Consider the following 19,834-nt stretch of genomic DNA (forward strand, 5'->3'; position numbering starts at 1 on the left):
TGAGAGGTGGGATTTATTTTTGCTTTCATTCATTCTTCTCGGTTAATTATTTATTTTCTTCTGGAAAATATTTCGAAACAAGCAGAAAATAAAAGGCAGGTATAAGTGTATGTTGGTGAGAGGTCAGAGGTTAGAAATTCACGTCAATTCTATATTAGAGGCTATGCAGAGGAGGGGGAGAGAGAGAGGGAGGAAAAAAAAAAAAATCTTTCCACCAGGCAGCTTGTTTATTTTAATTAACATAGGGATCCTCTGCTAGGAACAAGGAACAACCTCCATCTACTGGCTAGATCATTGCGTCTCTTCTCCATCCAAAACCCATCCCTCATCACGCATTAAGGAGGGTACAATTTTGGAAGAAGCTTCTAAGGTCTCAATGTAAGCTCCTGCATGAGTCTTTGCTAGCAATGCAGCTATTTAGACCTCACGGATGTCATTTGCGGGGTGTCTCTTTGGCGTGGTGTTTTTTTTTAAGCAACACAGAATGGTTGTTCCCCCAGGTGTATTCACAGACAACATTTGGTTCGTCTGTGTTTTAATCTAGAAAAACAGCAGCCTGGGAAGACTGAGCCATTCAGCTCAATAAGAAGGAAAAAAAAAAAAGTCTGCGTTTTTCCTTTCTTTTTAAATTATTTTTTCCTTTTTTTTTTTTTTTTAAAAAAAAAAAAAAAAAGGAATGGCTCCTTTCACCTGTATGTGAATTTAGTCTGTAAGGGAGTCCTTTCCAAAAGCAGTAAAATACCATCATTTCCAATGGCTTAATTACAACCGGAGTGCAAATACGATTAAGGTTGATATCAGACAGCTCAGAAGCTAACAATGCTGAGGTCCTTGGCGGTGAACAGTTTCGTGTTAGACAATAATCTGGCTCTCCTGCTTTCTGCTGGCTGCGTGATCACTTGTTTGTGGTCAGTCACAGCGCTTGTCTATGGAGATATGTGTCTGGGATTGCTATGCACAGCACCTAATTGTTTATTATTTGAATATAATCTCCTTAAGCGAATGAATACGTGGCTTAATTTACATGTTTTCAGGATACCGGGAGGCACAAGCATGTTGGAGGTTTGGGTGTTTTAATTCGATGATGTTTACGGTTAAAGACACCCTGCGCTTGCGTTCCTGGCAGCACCGGCCACCGCGCAGCCCGGCTGGGGAGAGGGGCTGGTGCCCGCGCCCGGGCAGCGGCCACCTCCGTCTGCCTGGCACCAACGGTCCCAAAGTTGGGCTGCGGTACACTCGAGAGGACTCGAGGCAGAAAAAGATGGTGATAGTTAAATATATCGTTTCTGACATCCAAGTGGAATTTTAAACAATGTCGGGCTTTCACAAAAAAAACCCCACGCAACCCATTCCAGTGCTGAATTTGATGCCACTGCCGAGATTTGTAACTCTATTCAGATTTTCCTTCTTTGTGTCTAGGTGGCTTGTACTAGCCGCGGACCTCACAAAGAGATGAGGCTCATCATTAATAGCACTGTACTCCACCACAACCTCGCAGGGCAGAAAATAGCGTTAGGATTTAAAAACAGACCAGGCTTTAACCGCCCGACTCTCAGGCAACGGGACCGTAATCCTGTTGCTGCTATCACTACGCGCTTTAGATTCTGGAAATGATTGAACTGGAAGTGTCTCGAAAAGTTCAGGTACCTGACGGAGGCGGTGCGAAGTTTTGCTGCCCTTGTGCGGCGGGAGGCGGCTGACCCGGCGCCTTCCCGGGCAGCGCCCTGCGCCGGCAGCCCGGGACGTGCCGCGGCCTCGTCTAGGGTAGACTGAACCCAAACCATTTCTGCTCAAAGAACTCCCCTTCCTCCCCACCCCCACCATCCCCCTCCGCCTGAATACCCTCCCCTTTCTTCTAATTATTGTTGGTCAATTATTAATTTGCATGTAGACCTTGTCCTAAATCCTCAGAACTGAACACAAGATCGTTCACGCTGTAATAGGCTTTAGTCTGTAGCCCGTGGCCAGGAAGAATAAGGGCTCTATAGCAGAGCGGATGGCAGTGGCCGCATGCTGAAATCTGTCCAGGGCACATGCTAATTACGAAGGTGGAAATGGCTTCAGCGAGCGCCCGGAAAGCTCCGGGCAAGGGCTGCGGCCGAGGCGCGGGCAGGCGGCGGGAGCGCCGCGGCCCCGTCTGGGCAGCGGCGACGCGCGGGGAAACGTTTTACCTGCGGAAATCGCAATAGCGGCGCATTCCCCCTCGTCCTCGTTAGCTTGGGAATGTCCTTGCAGAAAGGGAAAACCTGAGAGCGCCCTTCGCGTTACTGAAAATATTCTGAATATTGCACATCAGGTACCCTGCCCAAAACGCTGCGGCGAAAGGAGATAAAAGCACCCCGCAACGAGAAACTACGTTCGGAGGTGAAGTGCTAATGCAGATGGATTCATAAGGGATAAACCAGTAGATTTGGGTTTTAGATTCCCTGACGAGTTCTTGGTGAGCTTTTCTCTCCCCTCCCTAAGCAAACCAGCAAAACTATATAGAGACCCTCCTGCTGTAATGGCAACCTCTCGCTACCAGCCTGCCTTAGAGCGGCGGAGTTTCCATTTGCAGAGAGAAACGAGATCTCAGGAACATTGAAGTAGATTTACCTTGATCTTCTACAGGCCTTTTGGAAACGGAGAAGTCACGTTTGATGCTAGCAACGAACTTTTAGTGTCCCTTTAGGTAAGAAGTGATCTGCCAACATTAGGATGTTAATCAGAAAACGCCTTGGAAACCCCTGGCCTCTTTTACTGGAGCAGCAGTCGCTGCAGCGTGTCCCTAACCGTACCTGATGGAGCAGAAAGAAAGGACCCTCTAATTAATTAAGTGTGCCCAACCGGAGGAAGTTTAGTCATTTCTGAGTTTTGTTATGAGTCTGCCCAATTATTCCTAACGGCGCCGACGAGCTAAGATAGAGATGGGAATTTAACAAACAATATTTTTGGTTTGGCTCGGACCGACGCTTTGCCACTGCACCTGCGGACAGCGATTCCCTGAGCGAATGTCAGGGAAGTGGGAGGAGAGGGGAGCGGTGCCCGCACCCGGAGCACCCGGGGCGGAGGCACAGTCCGCTCGGGGTGAACAGTAGCCCCACTTTAGCCGCCCAGAGGGAGCTGGGCCCAGCGCCCCCCGGGAGCTCCCCCCAGACCCCTCCTCTCCGCACTCCCAGCGGGCGCGATGAGTTTGACTGTCCTCAGCCCGGCAGGGGCGCGGGCACGGCGGGGCGGCGGCACTTCCGAGGGGGTCTGCAGGGACGGTTTCGGCGGGTATCTCTGCCTGGCACACGCGGGGGTATCTTTAGCAACACAGGGAGGGCATATCATGTCCAAGAGAGCAAACACAACACGGAACTGAGGCAGGGTGAGTTACTCTTGGCAAAATAGCTGGACGGGAATAAAAGAACATTTCGTTCAAAGGAAAAAAAAAAAACAACCAAACAACATCATCCCTGAACGTGCCAAAAGAGCGGAAAGATCATATTGCAACTGTTAGAAATGAACTCATCTCTAAGTGAGATTTTTTCACCTCTGTCCACAGTAGCCACTGCAATCGCCCATGCCAGGTAGGCGCACGCCGTGGCAACTCGTAGGCGCAGGGTGTGCGGGGAGCGAACCCTTCTGCACAGGGGTTACCCCCTCCCGGAGCGCGTCCGCCTCCTCCCGAGCCTCCGCGCGGGCTCCTTCCCTCCCTCCCTCCCTCCCTCCTCCCGGGCGGCTCCGCAGCGCTCGACAAAGCCGCCGTCCCCGCAACGGGTCCCGGCGGCCCGCCCGGGCCGCGCCCGCCCCGCGTGGGCTGCCGGCTGTGCTCCTGCTCCCCGCGGGATTGGGAGTGCGAGAGCAGGACCCTCGCCCGTCTCCCGGAGCAGTCGGGGCACGGCGGAGGAACGACGGGAAGGAGGGGATCCCGAGCAAACAGTTCCCGTGTCCCGGACTGAATCACCTTATTTATTTCTTCCTGATGGCTTGTGCTAATTGACTTGTTTTCTCCAAGGAAAGCCTGTCTCTCCCTCCCCTTCCCCACACACAGAGGTTGTTTTTTTTTCTTCCTTTCTTTTTTTTTTTTTTTTCCCCCCTTCCCTCCTCAGGCCGAGAGTGCTCTGCAGGAGACTACAGCTTGTGGAGAGATCTACCCGTTTTAAGGGAGATTCCCTTACTCCTTTGAGTCTAGTCGGTTTTATAGCTATTACTCTCTTATTAAAACACACACACTCATACAACACATTGATTTCCATCCAAAAGGGCTAATTACATTACTTACAGTAAATAGCAGCCCTGCTGTCCAGGGTCTAGTGTGCCAACAGAGAAAAAAAAATCCCGGCTTATTTCACTTGATTGACTTCATCTTTGTGTGAAATTGTGTTTTATGAGCTGTATTCTGGCACTCGGAGGAATGTAGCAACATTCAATCTGCAAATAACATTAATTTTAGCTACTTAGGGGGAAAGAGAAGGGAGGAAACTGGCTGCCTGAATCTTGGGTTACATGGAAGAGGTGACTCGAGGAGCCCCTGAGGATGTCTCTGGGATGCTTTGGAAAGGAAGTGGGGGCTGGGGTACTTCTTTCAATAGTCGTGCTCGGGTTTGGTGTGGAGCGTCCCCCAGGGAACAGGGCGCGCAGAACTGCCGCCAGGAAGATCCTTCAGTAGGGATCGAGGTGTCAGGAAACAGCCGGCAGCTGTTCCAGGGAAAGGCAAGGAAGAGTGGTGTGAAAAGTAAGTAGGAAAAAGGGAAAAGGAGGGGAGGGGGAGCAGAGGGACAGAGATTAGCCGGGGAAGAATGCACAGCCCAGTCCCCTGCACACAAAGATCGCTCGCAGCCCCTAGCCGGACGAGAAGGCGAGATTAGAGCCCTGCGAGGGCGTCCCCGGACGGTTCCGCGCCGCTCCGCGCCCGCCCCGCCCCGTCGGCGGCCGGGGCTGGCCCCGCAGGCTGCCCGCGGAGGGTGCCGGAGGCCCTGATGCGGATACGGCCGGGATCCCGCGGGGCTGGCGCTCCTCGGTGGCAGCAGGGCGGGTGGAACCCGAGTAAGCGCTCGATCCGTCCGGAACCTGGGCGGGCGACGCCGTGCCCCCCTGCCTCCCAGCCCCCGCTCACCGTCCCGCCTAACACCCCTTCCGCGGCCGCCCGGGCCCGGGGCGCGGGGAGCGGTCTGGCCGATCCGTCCCGCCTCGGCTGGCCCGCAACGGCGCTTCTCCTCCCTCTCCCCTTCCCGCGGCGGTGCCAGCCCGAGGGGCCGCGGAACGCAGCTTCCCCCGCGCGGAGCGGCGCGGCGCGGCCCCGGGGGGAGCGGGGGGGGCGGCCCGGGCCGCCCTGCCCCACGCCAGGCGCTGTCGCGGCCAACTCCCGGGACTCTGCGTTTGGGGGAGGTAATAAACCCCACCCCACCCACAGCCCCGACTGTAATGTTTGTCACTGCTTGCCCATCACTAGGGGTTGAGAGGAGTATGACAGGTCTTTGTTGTCTGAATAAAAATCAGTGGCAGCTCAAGGGAGAGAACTCCTCCTACTAAATTATCAAAAATGGGCTGGCTTTAGTCTCTTAACAAATTGGACAGAGCTCCGGAAAGCAGCAGTCCCAAATCCAACCTACAGGCACTGGGAACTTTAAAGCAACCAGGGACTGCTGAAAATAGCACTTCTTTTTGCTTTCTTTGTATTCAAAACTATATCCTTTCCCGACCGATTCTACTGCCCCAGGTCCAAGTCTCTCCAGTCAGGAGCCCCAGCTCTCCAGAACAGTAACAGACCCTTTAGCTCGCTTTTATTATTTTATTTTTTAAATTAATTATTATTACATTTTCTCCCCTTGTTTGTTTTCTGCACATCTTCAGGAAGCCCTCGGTGCTTGTGCAAAGAGAAGCTCCTATTGCAACCTCCCTCCCTGCGCTGTGCGCCTCGGTGTAAACGTTTTGGATGATCTAAAGACTCTGGGGTCTGTATATGGAAATAGTAGGGTGCAGAGCAGAAGAAAATACTTGTCCTTTCCGTCCCCCAGCCATGCTTTTCCACGGGATCTCCGGAGGCCATATCCAGGGAATCATGGAGGAGATGGAGAGGCGATCCAAGACCGAGTCCCGCCTGGCCAAAGGGGGACAGATGAACGGCCGAGAAACGGTAAGAAAGGAGTTGGCACTCTTTGAAAGGGGATTCCTGCAAGCATGGACCCGCAGCGGGACAGTCCCTGGCTTCGGGGAAGAGAAAGACGCTGCTTTCCCCTGCCCCTTCCCTGCCACCCCTTGCTTGTAGAGACCCTTCCGAGGCTCCCTGTAAACCCACCCGGAATGCTGGGTGCTGTGCTGGCCAGGCTCAGTCATGCATTTGTCTAACCGATGTCGTTGCGTGCGCTCTCTGGAGCCACGGGGAACAAATATTTTAAATGGTTACAGGGACGCGTCTCAGTCCGCGCAGCGGAGCAGCTTCTGGCCCTGCTCGGCTCGCTGCGGGCGCTCTGCCCCGTCCGAGTGGGTCTGCAGCTGGAGTTTCTGAGGTGTACTCGACTTTTTTTTTTTTTAGCACTCCTGGCACCTCCTAAATTAACCGCAAACCGCGACCCGCTTACTTTTCGTAACCATTTTTGGTCTGAAGCGTGGGATTGATACAAAGAGGCACCGCTCTCTCTGACCGTTATGCCCGCCGACTACTTTGCTGAGCAGTAGCATCTCCTCTTTTCTTAGTCAAAGGACCAAAGTCTTCATAAATGTACTAACGGATGGCGGAGAAACAGAGTGTCACGCTGCGTTTTGTGCAAAGCGAGATCTCCCTTTCTCCAACTTGTAGGGCTTCCGCCGATCGCGCACAAGGCTCTGCACACAAAGTAACGGCCTGGAAAACTGCTTTAAGGCTTTGAGCCACAGGATCCTTCCCCCCTTCTCTTAAATAAACTCCTGCTTTGTTATGTGAGGATTTGCAATGTAAATTCAACTCGCCTTTTCAATTGCTGCAAAAAAAAAGGGGGCGAGGAGCACAACTTCAGTTTGGAAAGTGAATGCGGAGTTGCCACTTTAGAACAGTTGCGACTTTAGAACAAGATGTTCGGGATATTTTTTTTTTCCCTGTTCGTTTATCAGCAAACGCTGCCCCAAGTTTCACGGCAGAGCTTTTTGTCTCCGTCGTCCCTCCGTCTCCCTTTGTCCCGAGCGACACTCCTCGTGGGGAGCAGATTAATGGGGACTTGCAGAAGTTTACTGATGAAAAGATGCTAATTTTAGCTGAAACCAGCCTGTGCCACATTTCTGTCCACGTCCCCAGGCAGGGTGGTGAGCGTTCGTGCTCACTGCTCTTTACACCGTCCACCTGTCTCCTTTCTCTTACTTCTGTTCCAAAGGGCCTGGTTATCTTTGGATATGGAATTTTGGCTGGTTTAAACACGGGTGAAAATTTACCGGAAAATCGGTGCAAGCCTGCACCCTCTGCCATAAACTTTTGGGGCAGCAAACCGGTATTTTCCTACTTTAAAATACCGTTCTCGTGGAGTGCACTAAAATTAAAACGCTAAAGTAATGAGGAAGCTGCAGACTTTAACTTCGGGACCTCAGAAAAGAATGGGCTCTCCTTTTCTTACTGAGGCCTAATCAGTTGCCTTCACATATTGAAATGACATTAGATCGTTAGAAAAGGTTTAATGGGATAAACACGAAAGCCGAATCCCAGTAAATACCTTCCTAGCGAGGATGGCCCCGGTTCGCCCTCAAACTGCCCGCCGGGAGCAGAGAGTTTGGTCCCAGAGAGCAGTCTCTTTGTACAAGCCCCGGGCCCTGCGCAGGATCCCGTCCCCAGCCCGGAGTGCCTGCCTGTGTTTCTCTCCCTGTCTCATCCCCTTGTGGTGTGGTTGTTTTGCAGAACATGCCCCCCATGAGCCCCGAGAAGCCTGCTTTGTGTGCTGGTTGTGGAGGGAAGATCTCAGACAGATATTACCTGCTGGCTGTTGACAAACAATGGCACCTCAGGTGTCTTAAGTGCTGTGAATGTAAACTGGCTTTGGAGTCAGAACTCACCTGCTTTGCCAAGGACGGCAGTATTTACTGCAAGGAGGATTACTACAGGTACAGCAATCAGTCCCCATGGGTTCAAAAGCGCATCCCCTCACAAGGCAGTATGAACCGAAACGCTCTTTTCTCCACATGGGCTTTCAAAGGTAGCTTTTTGCAGTCAGCGATTCCTTAATCCTGAAAACGTGTCCCCTCCGAAAAGTCTCGCACGTTTGAAAGCCGAACGGATGGACAGGGGGACACGCCGACTGAGCACGTGTGGCGGTACACAACAGGCGAAGGAGACGACCTCGGGTCTCCCGCTGCTCCGTGGTTTCCCTCCGTAAATACCAGCGTAAGACCCAAGAGACGTTTCCCTCTGTCCGTAGCTTGCCGGTTTTTCCGCGGGCCGGGGAGCGCGCCCCGGGGCCGGCGCGGCGGGAGGGGCGGCGAGCCGCGGCGGAGCCCGCCCGGGCGGGAGCCCGCTGCCCCCTGCCCAGCCCCGCGGCTGTCCCGCCGAGGGTGCCCGGCGGCCGGGCCCCGGGAGTGGGCACTGTTCATCCGTGCGTTCGGCTTTCCCGGGGTTCAGCTCCCCGCGGCCCTTCCCGCCTTCCCGCGAGCTCCCGCGGAGCGGGGGCTGCCTGTTGCCGGCCCCGGCCCCGGCCCGCCCGGTTCGGTGCGCGCGGGCAGCGGGGCGGCTGCCGCACGCCACGAGTCCCGAGCCAACGGAACGGGCCGGCCTGGCAGAAGGCCCTTCCCCCGGGGCCCCGGTGCGAGCTCCCCGGCGGTGATCCCGACGAGCGGAGCGCCGGGACCACGCAGGCCAGGGGCCACCGCCGGCGACAAGGGCCGTGCCGGGGCCGGGGAGGGCGCGACCCCGGCAGGGAGAGGGAGGGTCCCTGCGGACCTCCCGCGGCCGGGAGGGCAGGTGGGCGGCCCTGGGGCAAGGTCTGCCTTTACCTTTCTAGTTGATGCCCACTTTTCTGTTTCCTTCAGAAGGTTCTCCGTGCAGAGATGTGCCCGCTGCCACCTTGGGATCTCAGCCTCTGAAATGGTCATGAGAGCCAGGGAGTCGGTTTATCACCTGAGCTGCTTCACCTGCACCACCTGCAACAAGACTCTGACCACAGGCGATCACTTTGGCATGAAGGACAACCTGGTTTACTGCAGGGCCCACTTCGAGTCCCTTTTGCAAGGAGAATATCCCCCTCAGCTGAGCTACACCGAGCTGGCTGCCAAGAGCGGAGGGCTGGCCCTGCCTTACTTCAACGGCACTGGCACAGTCCAGAAGGGGAGGCCCAGGAAACGAAAGAGCCCTGCCTTGGGAGTGGACATCGTCAACTACAACTCAGGTGGGAAACACACAGCGAACCTGCCTTCTGCTCCTTTGAAAAGAGCGTTCTCGGGCTTCCCCTCAGCTAGGCAGTGCGTGAGTAACTCAGCCAGGCCAAATCTTGCTTAACCATTGGAAAATCAAACAAACAGCCCTCTGAGGGTTGGAGCGTTTGCAGGAAAGCTAACAGCAGCCCTCCTCAAAGGCTGTCTTTGCCTATTAATGTCAAACACCCAAACTTAGCCACTTCCCAGGGTAAAGACAGAAAAAAGGAAAAGGAAGAAAAAACCCCAACCCCAAAACCACAGCGTTCTTTCTCTGTAGGAATCTCAGAGATACTGTTATCGTTATCCGTATTTTATCAGCAAAAAGTGCTTCACCCGTTAGACCTCAAATTAGAAGCAACCAAATGGATCAGGGAAAAAAAAAAGGAATAAAAGTTACAGTATAACATAGTGTATTTATATATATATAATATATGGCTCCTACAATGCCAATGCAGTATGTATGTAACTCGTTACAGATAACCAATTCATAGTAATTAATTCTTCAGGCTAAATTATCCTGTTCTACTGGCACATAAACGATCAAACTGTACAAGAGGCCAACGAATAAATGTTGTTCACTGTAACTAAGCCCTAACAAATGCAATTAAGGAGAATGTTTTCTGCTCTCTCAACGGTAGGAAAGGAACAAGTATTGCCCCGTATTAACTTTCTTCTCTAACTCCAGTGACTTAAGGGCCCAAACCGTGCCTAAACACACAGTGCTAGGGGGAAGAGGAGTTTCAGGTATGATCAAGAAGTTTAAGCGGCGTTTCATTAAATGGAAGACAAAAGCAATAAGGGTAAATCCGAATTAACAAGCTACCGACTCCAAAAATTATTTCAGTGAAACTTAAGCTCCCCATGGACGGCAACGAGGCAAGAAAGATGTGGGACGCAAGAGTGGTGTAAGGGGTTTCCCTATGAAGCGGGGAGACAGGGCTCCGGCCCCAGGGCTCCGGGCTGGGCAGCGGACGAGCACTGCGAGGCGCCGGCCCCGCCGGGGAGCCGGGAGAGGGGTCAGGGCCTCCCCTTCCAACAAACGCAGGTCGATAAAAGTGCAGAGATTTCGGCCCGGAGCTCTCTCCCCTCCACTCAAGTTCAACCCGCCGCCAGTGAGATTCAGAAGCAAACTTCCCCCGCCCGCCCCCCCGCAAGCCCCCTCCATCCCTCCCCCGGCACCTCCTCCGGGGCTGCTTGTGAAACGGGCTTTAGCTGGGAACTGGGTAGCTGTGCGAGGCCATTTCATCTCCTCTGATGCGTAGACCTTGGAGCCAGGGTAATCACTGTGCTAATTGTTCCTTGTTAATTGAAAATGACATTGGAATCCCTGGCTACGGAGCGGTTTCCAATCAATCCTGAAAGCTGCTAAAGAAAAGGGAACCTGTAGCGCAGCCAGGCTTCATTCAGTCCCGGCTTCGACTGGTGCGTTTCCCGTACGCCCGTGCGGCGGTCCGTACTGTCTCTGATCCGTACACCATCGCCCAGTTCCCCAGATCCCTACCTGGAAATATTTACAGGGAAAATTTACCGTTAGATTTAGAAACAGAAATCAGGGAAAGATGAAAAGTTGTGGATATGATAAAACTTCCCTTAAACTTTAGGTCAGGACTCAAGGGAAACGTTTTTGCGAACGCTGTCACCGTTTTCGTGTGCTAGTCTTATAGCTCTCCTTCTTTACAACAATGGGGCATATAAGATGTACCACTGACTCTACACGAGATTAAAAAGCACTACCCGGTATGAAAGTACAGCTCACTTCACAGCTCACTTCGCTGAGATCTCACAGGATCCTCCGTGCAACGGAGAAAAAAAAAAAAAAAAAAAGCCGCTCTAATCTGGCGCTTTGGGCTCAGTCTAGATGGCTGAGAAATTTGATCTGTTAGGGCCGTGATTTTTTAAAAAAAGTGTTATCTAGCAATGCCCAGGGTTGACACATGGTCTCGAGAAAATACATTTTGCAGCCAAACTGCGCATCCGGTGCAAACGGCTCCAGCCCATTGAACCCCTGCGCTCCAGGCCCAGGGGCCGGCAAGCGACTCCCTGACAGTTACAAAATGAGTTGCAGCGGGCGAAATCGCTTCTCGAGAGCAAAAAAAACCCCCACCACCCAACTCTAAGTAACTGGCAGCCGCTTTCCTGCACGCGTTTTTCGTTCCCTGCCCTGTGATTCAGTAACTGCTCTCGCACGTAGTCATTCACAAAGGGCAACCAGTCCGCAGCAGATGAAATGTTGGATACACGACTGCCGCCTGCAGAGGGAGAAGCGGGACGCGGGTGGGATCAGGAGCACGACCCCGTCCGTAACGCAGCCCGCAGCCCGCGGGCGGGCCCTGCCCTTTCTCCCGGGCATTCGCTGCCGGACGCGGTGCCCTCCGGCACGGCGGGCCAGCGGGCAGCCCCGGCGCAACCTGCCCGGCGCGGCTCAGCACCGCGGGCTGGGCGCGCAGGGCCGGCGGGGTCGCGCAGCGGCGCGGTTCTCCTCTGCCAGCCCGGGCTCCCCGGGGCGTCCCCGGCTCGGGCAGGAGCCCCGGGGGGCACAGGGGCAGCCCCGAGCCGTACGTCGCCTCTCTGCGCTAAAGCAGCCCGGGGCGGGAGGCAGCGCTCCGCCTCTGAGCAGGCAGCTCCTAAGGGACAGCAAAGTTGACTCCTGTCGCTCAGTGTTTGGTGAGAACCAGGAGTTTAACTTAAACCAAACCGCTATCTCACCAAAAGAGTGGTACCATCGCCATGGCGAGCCATTGTGGAAAATGAATTAGACTTTAAAAAACAAACAGTGCACTAACTCTGATTAAGCTAAAAACTTCACCAAGCTGAGCATAAACATACACGTATTCACAAGCCATCCGGCAGTACCTGGCTCGGGTTTGCGCGCACATTTTGTTTCAGGGGAGCTGAGCACAGGGCCAGAATGGAAAATCAGATTCTGCTGCTGGATCTGCAACAGCTTTTCTATTCTGTATTTTGTTTAGTATTTTAATTTCTGTTTCTCAGCTCCTCGGTTGTAAAGTGGAAACGCAACAATAAATAACTCAAAATGTTATGAGGTAAAAGCCATTCATACTTGCGAGCTGTCTGGAATTAATGTGAAAAATGGAAGAAACTATTCAAAAGTACTTAAAACATTCAAGGCTTTCTCTATGTTACCTCTTATATCATAGAATTAATATGTATTTTGAGGGAAACTGTGTTGACTTACAGCCCACAGGATATAGAAATGAGATGGTGAAGAAGATTTCCCTAGGAAAATATTTTACACAGCTGTTGCTCGAAGAGCTGTTTACTTTATTTCATTATATACATGTATGTGTGTGTGTGTGTATGTGTGAAAAACTATGAAGAGTTCACTTGAAGAACTCTTGGCAATAAAAAGAAAACTGTTTTAGCTCTAGCTCTTTCCAGAGCAAAATTAAACAATCTCCCAATCAGGCTGCAAAGAAATGAGCAATTCTGTCTTGCTCGATTTTTAACTTTCCCTTAGTTCTCCAGGCTATGGTGTAAATCTTTGCTTTATGATGTGGCCAAACCACATAAGGCTGTTTCACCCATTTAAAACAGAGAGTGAGCTAATCATTGTCTAAACTAGGATTGTCTAAGGATGCTCAGGGTCCTCTTCCCATTTTCTCTCTAAAGTAACAGCCAAAATAAAGTAGATCACAGATTAAAAAGGAGATCACTGAAACAAAGGCTGTAAGCAGGACAGAGAAGTCTGAGAAAGTTCATGTTGCTGCTGTAAACCTGAGCGACCCAAGGAAAACAACACAAACAAACAGCTTGCAACTCTCTGAAGTAAACCTGAGGACTGGATTCTGGTACTCTGATTTATGTCAGCTCATAAGTTATGGCCCACGTAGTTTCATTGAAGGCAGTGCGATTGCTTGTGAAAACAAGTAGTAAATACAATCCAAATCTGGTCTGAAATTGTTTTTAAGGCAACTTTCAACTCCTGGTATTTTCAGAAGTGTCAGCTTACTTTATTTGAAAGGGCAGATATACTTCTTACCAAGATTAGAAGCAAATCTAGCTATAATTAAATATTCACCTGATTTTCTGTCAAAGTGTTGTCTTACCAGCATCTGTTCTTGTTGACTTGTCTTATAATTCAAAAGAGAAAACACCATCAAGAAGCTTTTTATTTTCTCTTGGTTTCAAGTTGCTTTGCCTCTGTTTTTAGCGTTGTCAATGTCAGTCTGTCTGTACTCTGTGCTTTCTCTCTTTCTTCTTCTCGCTCTTTTTTTCTTTTTTTCTTTTTTCTTTTTTTTTTTTTTTTGAGAAACAGGGATCAACTAGGCCTAGTAAACAATCCAATAACTATTGGAAAGCAGTTCAAAAATTCAAATGAGCAACTAATGAAACTTGGTCTAGTTTACAGACATTCTGAATAATTTTTAATTAGCTATTCTTTAATTAATATTCCCTGCTATGATGACACCATTAATTTTCTCCTGTGTGACTGAGTTATCTTTATAAAATGAGATCCCACAAACTATTAACCTATTTTTTTCTTACACCGAAAAGAAAAATATAGGTGTCAGTCTTACATTTTTTCGCCAATACTGTCATTCCTTTCCCCAATACGAAGCAATGATGTCATGGTTCCCCAATGGCTGCAACTGTTGTGTACAATACACACCCATAACAATATAATCTGAAACAAATTCATCTTTCATAGGCACTTTGAAAATCCTGAAACAGGGAAAGCAGGGAAACTCTTTTAAAGTTTAAGCCACTGGTTGGTTGCTTATAGAAACATCCTAAATCAGTTACTGACTTAGAGCTACTGCTGATTGGGATTGAGACTGAGGGACTGGATCAAGCCTTGATGCAGCTGCTTTGTAGACATGTTTACAGACAAAGGTCTTTGAGCAGTTCATATAAACTCCTAGGCAGAGTCCAAAAGCATTTATTTTATCAGAAAAAAACTCCAGATTTTGTGCTTTCTTGATGAACTGTCACAACGAACTTTCCTGCTGTACATGTCTTTTTATAGGTGCTTGTGATTTGGGGGAAAAGCTCAGGAACATTCAAAATGCTGGTTTGACCTTTATTCTTCTCTCAAGCTAAGAGTGTTTCAATGAGTGAGATTTCAAAATCTGAATGAGATTTCAAATGACTCTTTGAACGCCCAAAGCAAAACCAACACCACAGGGAAAAGACTTGTTTGAAAATAAATGCCAAAGGAGAGAGAACTTTCTAAGTCTGCCCTTAGCAGGTACAGGCCTGGGGGACATAGCATGTTTTGAGAACAGGAAAAGGTTGTGTTCTGGATCTTTTTTGTCTCGTTTAATTACCACATCTGTACTTATCCTTGCACCATCTTAGCCCTTCCTTCCTTCCTTTCTTGCTTGCTTCCTTCCTTCCAGACAGTATGTGACCCAAGATTTTTGCCTTGATTGATTTATCCTATATGATGCATGGCCACTAACTCCATGTTTAATTTTGTTTATTGAACAGGTTGTAATGAGAATGAGGCAGATCACCTGGACAGAGACCAGCAGCCTTATCCCCCATCCCAGAAGACAAAGCGCATGCGCACCTCCTTCAAACACCACCAGCTTCGTACCATGAAGTCCTACTTTGCTATCAACCACAACCCAGATGCCAAGGACCTCAAGCAGCTTGCCCAGAAAACAGGCCTGACCAAGAGAGTTCTTCAGGTAAGAAGCCACATCACAGGCTTGACAGAATTTTCCCCTACCCCTGCCAGTCAATAGCATTTCCCTTACGTGTAACGATAACTATGTATGTAGAAATGCTTTTGCTAGATGTGTCCCTAGTGGGTGTGCAGAGGGGTATGGTATTATATGACAGGAGTGCCAAATGTACGCCCTCCTACCCCCAGGCAGCCAAATACTGAAATGTGATTTGTAATTAGTTGCATCCTCAACATGAGAAAATTATCTCCAGAGCCTACCAACCCAGTAGACATCCCGGGATCTGTAGTCTCTCTGTGGTGACCTTATTACGGGTAGAGGTATCAAATCTACTCATTTTATACACATTGGGTGGAGCCTTTGGGCTCTCCTGAAGTAGTTAATGTGGCCTCTCAGTGAGCAGATCCCCTAATATGTAGGAAGCAAGCTTTGAACAACATGATCCTCCAGGACCAGCTGGCTCCCTCTCTCAATGCCTGTTAGACAATTGTTATTATTAAGAGCCTATGTCGCAAAAACTCACTTCCCTGTGAAGGACAGCCCTGCAAATGGCACTGAAAAAATGCCTGTACGTTATGTGCTAGCTCAGTGAAGTTAAAGCAAGGTGTGTATTATATGCAGAGTGTCAAAGAAGGGCAGCGATCCAGGTAGAAGGAGAATCTATTAGCGGCAATTATTTGTCCGTGTTACAAGTCACCTAAAATATTCTTAGTGAACCTTACAGAACAGAAAGACTAGGTGACCCATGTCAACAATCTTTATGATAGGGATGGTGTAACCACCACTCCTTCCTCTTCAGCCTTTTAAAATGATCAAGACAAACTTCCAGCCTTGGCAAAAATCTGCTCATCCATTCTTCACCTCAAACTTTGTCATGTCTTGACCCCAAACCTACCCAACCAGAGAGTACACTACATGGCCATCAAGAAAGTTGCTTTCCTCGGGTGAGCGAGTGAGCAGATTTTTCTTAAGGCTGCCCTATGAGGTCTGCACACTGGGCTGCAACGTTCCAGTGAGTGCGCGTAGCACTGGGCTTCCTATGCAGGGTCCTGTCTGTGAAAGAGCCAATACCGCCAGTAGCAAGTGGAGCTGTAGAGTGACTTAGTTGATTTGCCACACAAAAACAAACATCAAAAAATTACTTAAAAGCAAGAACGAAGACGAAAATAAGCAAAACAAAACAAGCATCGGTAAAGAAATCAATTGGGATTGGTTTGCAGGTTTGGTTTCAAAACGCAAGAGCCAAATTCAGAAGGAACCTTTTGCGGCAGGAGAATGGGGGTGTCGATAAAGCTGACGGCACCTCACTTCCGGCACCGCCCTCAGCAGACAGCGGCGCACTCACTCCACCCGGCACTGCGACCACTTTAACAGACCTGACCAATCCCACTATCACTGTAGTGACATCAGTGACCTCTAACTTGGACAGCCACGAACCCGGGAGCCCCTCACAAACTACCTTAACGAACCTTTTCTAACATTTCCGTTTTTTTTTTTTTTTTTTTTAATTCTTACTCTTCTTCTTTATTATTATTATTATAATTATTATTTTTATTATTTTCAAGCCTTTTTTTTTAAAAAAAAAAAGAAACCCACAAAATATTTGGGAAAATAAACAGCTTGATGTGTAGCATCTGCAGCCACTTGGCAAATGAGTTTGAAGTAATATGTTGCTATAATAAATGAACATTTATTGTTGTTAAATTGTACTCAAATTTTTTAAAAATTCATCAAATAACTGAAGAGAAGGTTATGAATCATCCTAATAAGTGCCTCTTAAAATTGTATGTTACTTATTTCCAGAACCTTGAAAAAATTACTGCCACCACCACCACCAAAAAAAAAAGATTATTTCCTCTCCTTGATAATCAGATAAAAATAAGTTTAATTATAGCCAAAAGAATGCTGCTTCAGGATTGTATGTTCACTTACAGCATTTAAGAACTCTGAATTTCATCTTATTTTTATAATGTATCTAAAAGTTTTGTATGATTTATTTTTTAAATGTTGAAAAATAAATACAAAATGAATTAAACTAATCATTGAATAGTCAGACTGCAAGTGCCAGTGCTTTTTTCTAATGCATTAGTCACAAGCCTGATCCTCCCTGAGCACTGGGGAGTCTCACTGGGATAGCTAAATGCTCCTCTGCCAGTTCTTCACCCAGTTGGGATGTTCTTAGCCACCACTGAAAGCTCTGCCTGGATGGAGAGAGAGACCCAATGGTGAGAGTGCATGTGGGTGAGGATGGCAAGATCAGGCTGTTGGTCTCCAAATTTGTGTCCTGTACATGAAGAAGGCAAGATCTGGAAAACACTCTCCAGAATGAGCTCACTCCCATAAGGATATTATTAAAGTAATAACAGCAGAATAACAACCTAAGTGAGGGGTCCTGCTGATCTGAAATATCTCATAGGGAGGGTTTTTCATTTTTATCTGTCAAGCAGCTCTGATTTGGAATTTTAAAAACAAGAAGTGTAGTTCACTACATGGCCTTGATGCCCATTAAAGCAAACAGGAGGTTGCTCGGCTACTTTAGTGAGCACAAAAATAATTTCCAAGAAGACGTATGCATGTGTACTGTTAAAATGAGGTTTTGGTAAATCATACTTTTTTCAGGGAAAATGGAAATAAGCAAAATATAATTTATTAAGATGTTTAAGAAAAATGATTTCAGTACGACTTTTTCGTTACTATTTTGAATTTACTTTAGATGTTTCCTAAGATTGTATTGGACACTTTGTTTAACACGTGAACTTGAAATCTTTAGTTCATTAATACCTCTAACACATACTTTACCTTTTTAAACTTTGTATAAAAGAAAAAAATGTTAGCAAAAATTCTTACGATAATGGGAATTGGCAGTGAATAATTTTAAAGCAGTTAAACTCAGAAGCCTTGTGGATGCTGATCTGAATACATTTCTTAGTTTACAATAGTGATCTTTCTTTTTTTAATTTTATTTAAGCTAAAAGTCTGAATGGTCTGGGCAGTGGTGAATGTTCATTTGTATCCTTTTATTATAGTTGAACACCAATTAGATTGTGGAGAGTCTCAGAAACAAAACCGAACAAAAACCAGTCAAGATCTATGTCTTGCTTTTAGTGGATTGTTAAGAATAACTTTGCACATATACCCCACTTTTTAGACACCATCAAATCTCTTTTTTGGTGGTCGAAGTGGCTATTTAATATATTTCAAAGGTGTCCTTTTTGGCTGTATAAATGTGTGGTTACATATTGACAGTTCACTGCCCACATTAAAGTGCATTATTGTAATTTTTGCTCAGGGTTTTTAGAAAATTAGCACAGAAAAGTAGCTTATTTTTAAAAAAAAGATGATGGAAGAGATGTTAACACTGTAATAGAAGAAAGGTGTGTTTGCCATTATATATTTAGCAAGTATGGTTATCATCTTCTATGGATATTAAATCTTGACTTTTCCTATTTCTATTACCTTATGGGCATTTACCACTAACCAGACCAAACGACCTTGGTAAGGCTGAGATCTTTATTAATACACTTTTACAGGTAAAAATATTGATACTTATAAATTTTGTTCTTTGACAGAACAATATATGGTACTAGAGATCTACTTTATTAAGTAGACTAATTAAAACTCAGTTCTACTATGTGCCTTATGATATACCTTGGGAGTAAGTTTGTGAAAAATCAGGATATATGTGTTGTTTGTTAAATTAACTGTTTTAAGCCCTTTTGACACCTCACTAGTTTTGTACTGTTTTACCTCTTATTTCTGAAACTCTTTTTATGGTGTATCCTGTTAGAGGGGACAAACATGTCATAGAAAGCAGTTGTGCACTCTTTCAGATATAGTTGATAAATCCAATAATCTTATATATTGAGCTTCGTGTTTATAGTACAGTAAGTGGTCTAGCAAAATTGTCCATGTTTCTTTGTTTATTGATAAATGCATTGTATAGAAACTATTTCCCCTAAATATTTATGGACCAAACAATTGTGATATATCTTATTAAATTTGTGTGAATAAACCATTTTGAATCTAAGGAGTTTTATTTCCCATCAGTTTTTTTTGTTTGTTTGTTTTGTTTTTTTTAATTTAAACTCTACATATACCAGTGCGTCTCTTGGCTTTTACGGTACCCATGAACAATTGGTATTAAACACAGAAACACGGCCTTTAAAATATTTTAAAATACGGTTCCTTCTTATGTTTTCAATTTCTTCGTATTCAATGTATATGCTACTGCTGGTGCAATTTAGATTTTAGCCTTTTAACCCCCTTTTTTGAACGTGCAAAGTAATGCCCCATTGATTTGATACTGAAACCCTCTCTTAGACTTCTAAAAAAGCCAGGAAACTAGCAGCTAAAGTAATTGCATGACAAATATAACCTAAATAATATGGTGAAATGAATCAGGATTTAATGCTAGGTATATTGAACACAAAATAGATTTGCAGACCCCGAAAAGCCAGGTTGCTCTGTAGTTTAATAAATTGTCACTATGATTTCTTTCAGGGAGAACAAATCATGGGGCATTACAGCCAAACATCCCGACGTTTGAAAATTCCCTAAAGTATTAAAAGAAGGGGAAAAGTTTGATCGGAAATCCACTGCAGTGAAGACAAAGACAATATTAGGTTATGATAATCATACATTTAAAAATCTATTGAGCCAAAAAATAAAAATAAAAGACTTGATGTCATTTCCTGAATGTTAACAAAACATATGTTATTTTATGGTGTCTAATTAACAGAACTGAAGGCTTCAACAAATTGTGTGGTATTAAAAACAAATTTAGAGAAACTATGTATAAAATCAGAGCAACCTGGCAGCAATCTACCCAGCCCATATTTGAAGAAAACTTT

General features: G+C 47.3%; 1 protein-coding gene across 2 annotated transcripts; it reads left to right on the top strand.

Moving 5' to 3' along the window:
* Positions 1-4,470: 4,470 nt before the first annotated feature.
* LHX9 (LIM homeobox 9) lies at positions 4,471-19,541 on the top strand. Of its 2 annotated transcripts, XM_086617354.1 has the most exons (6): positions 4,471-4,699; positions 5,982-6,100; positions 7,826-8,028; positions 8,950-9,305; positions 14,785-14,987; positions 16,205-16,462. In XM_086617354.1, the coding sequence occupies exons 1-6, from the start codon at positions 4,471-4,473 to the stop codon at positions 16,460-16,462; spliced, it is 1,368 nt and encodes a 455-aa protein (XP_086473480.1). The 2 variants fall into 2 exon arrangements, with proteins under 2 accessions (XP_086473480.1, XP_086473481.1); XM_086617355.1 differs by lacking the exons at positions 4,471-4,699; positions 16,205-16,462 and adding an exon at positions 19,485-19,541 and having other exon boundaries at positions 5,927-6,100.
* The last annotated feature ends 293 nt before the right edge of the window (positions 19,542-19,834 follow it).

The sequence above is a fragment of the Tauraco erythrolophus genome, chromosome 10 (assembly GCF_009769465.1).
Source record: "Tauraco erythrolophus isolate bTauEry1 chromosome 10, bTauEry1.pri, whole genome shotgun sequence".
Taxonomy (NCBI): domain Eukaryota; kingdom Metazoa; phylum Chordata; class Aves; order Musophagiformes; family Musophagidae; genus Tauraco; species Tauraco erythrolophus.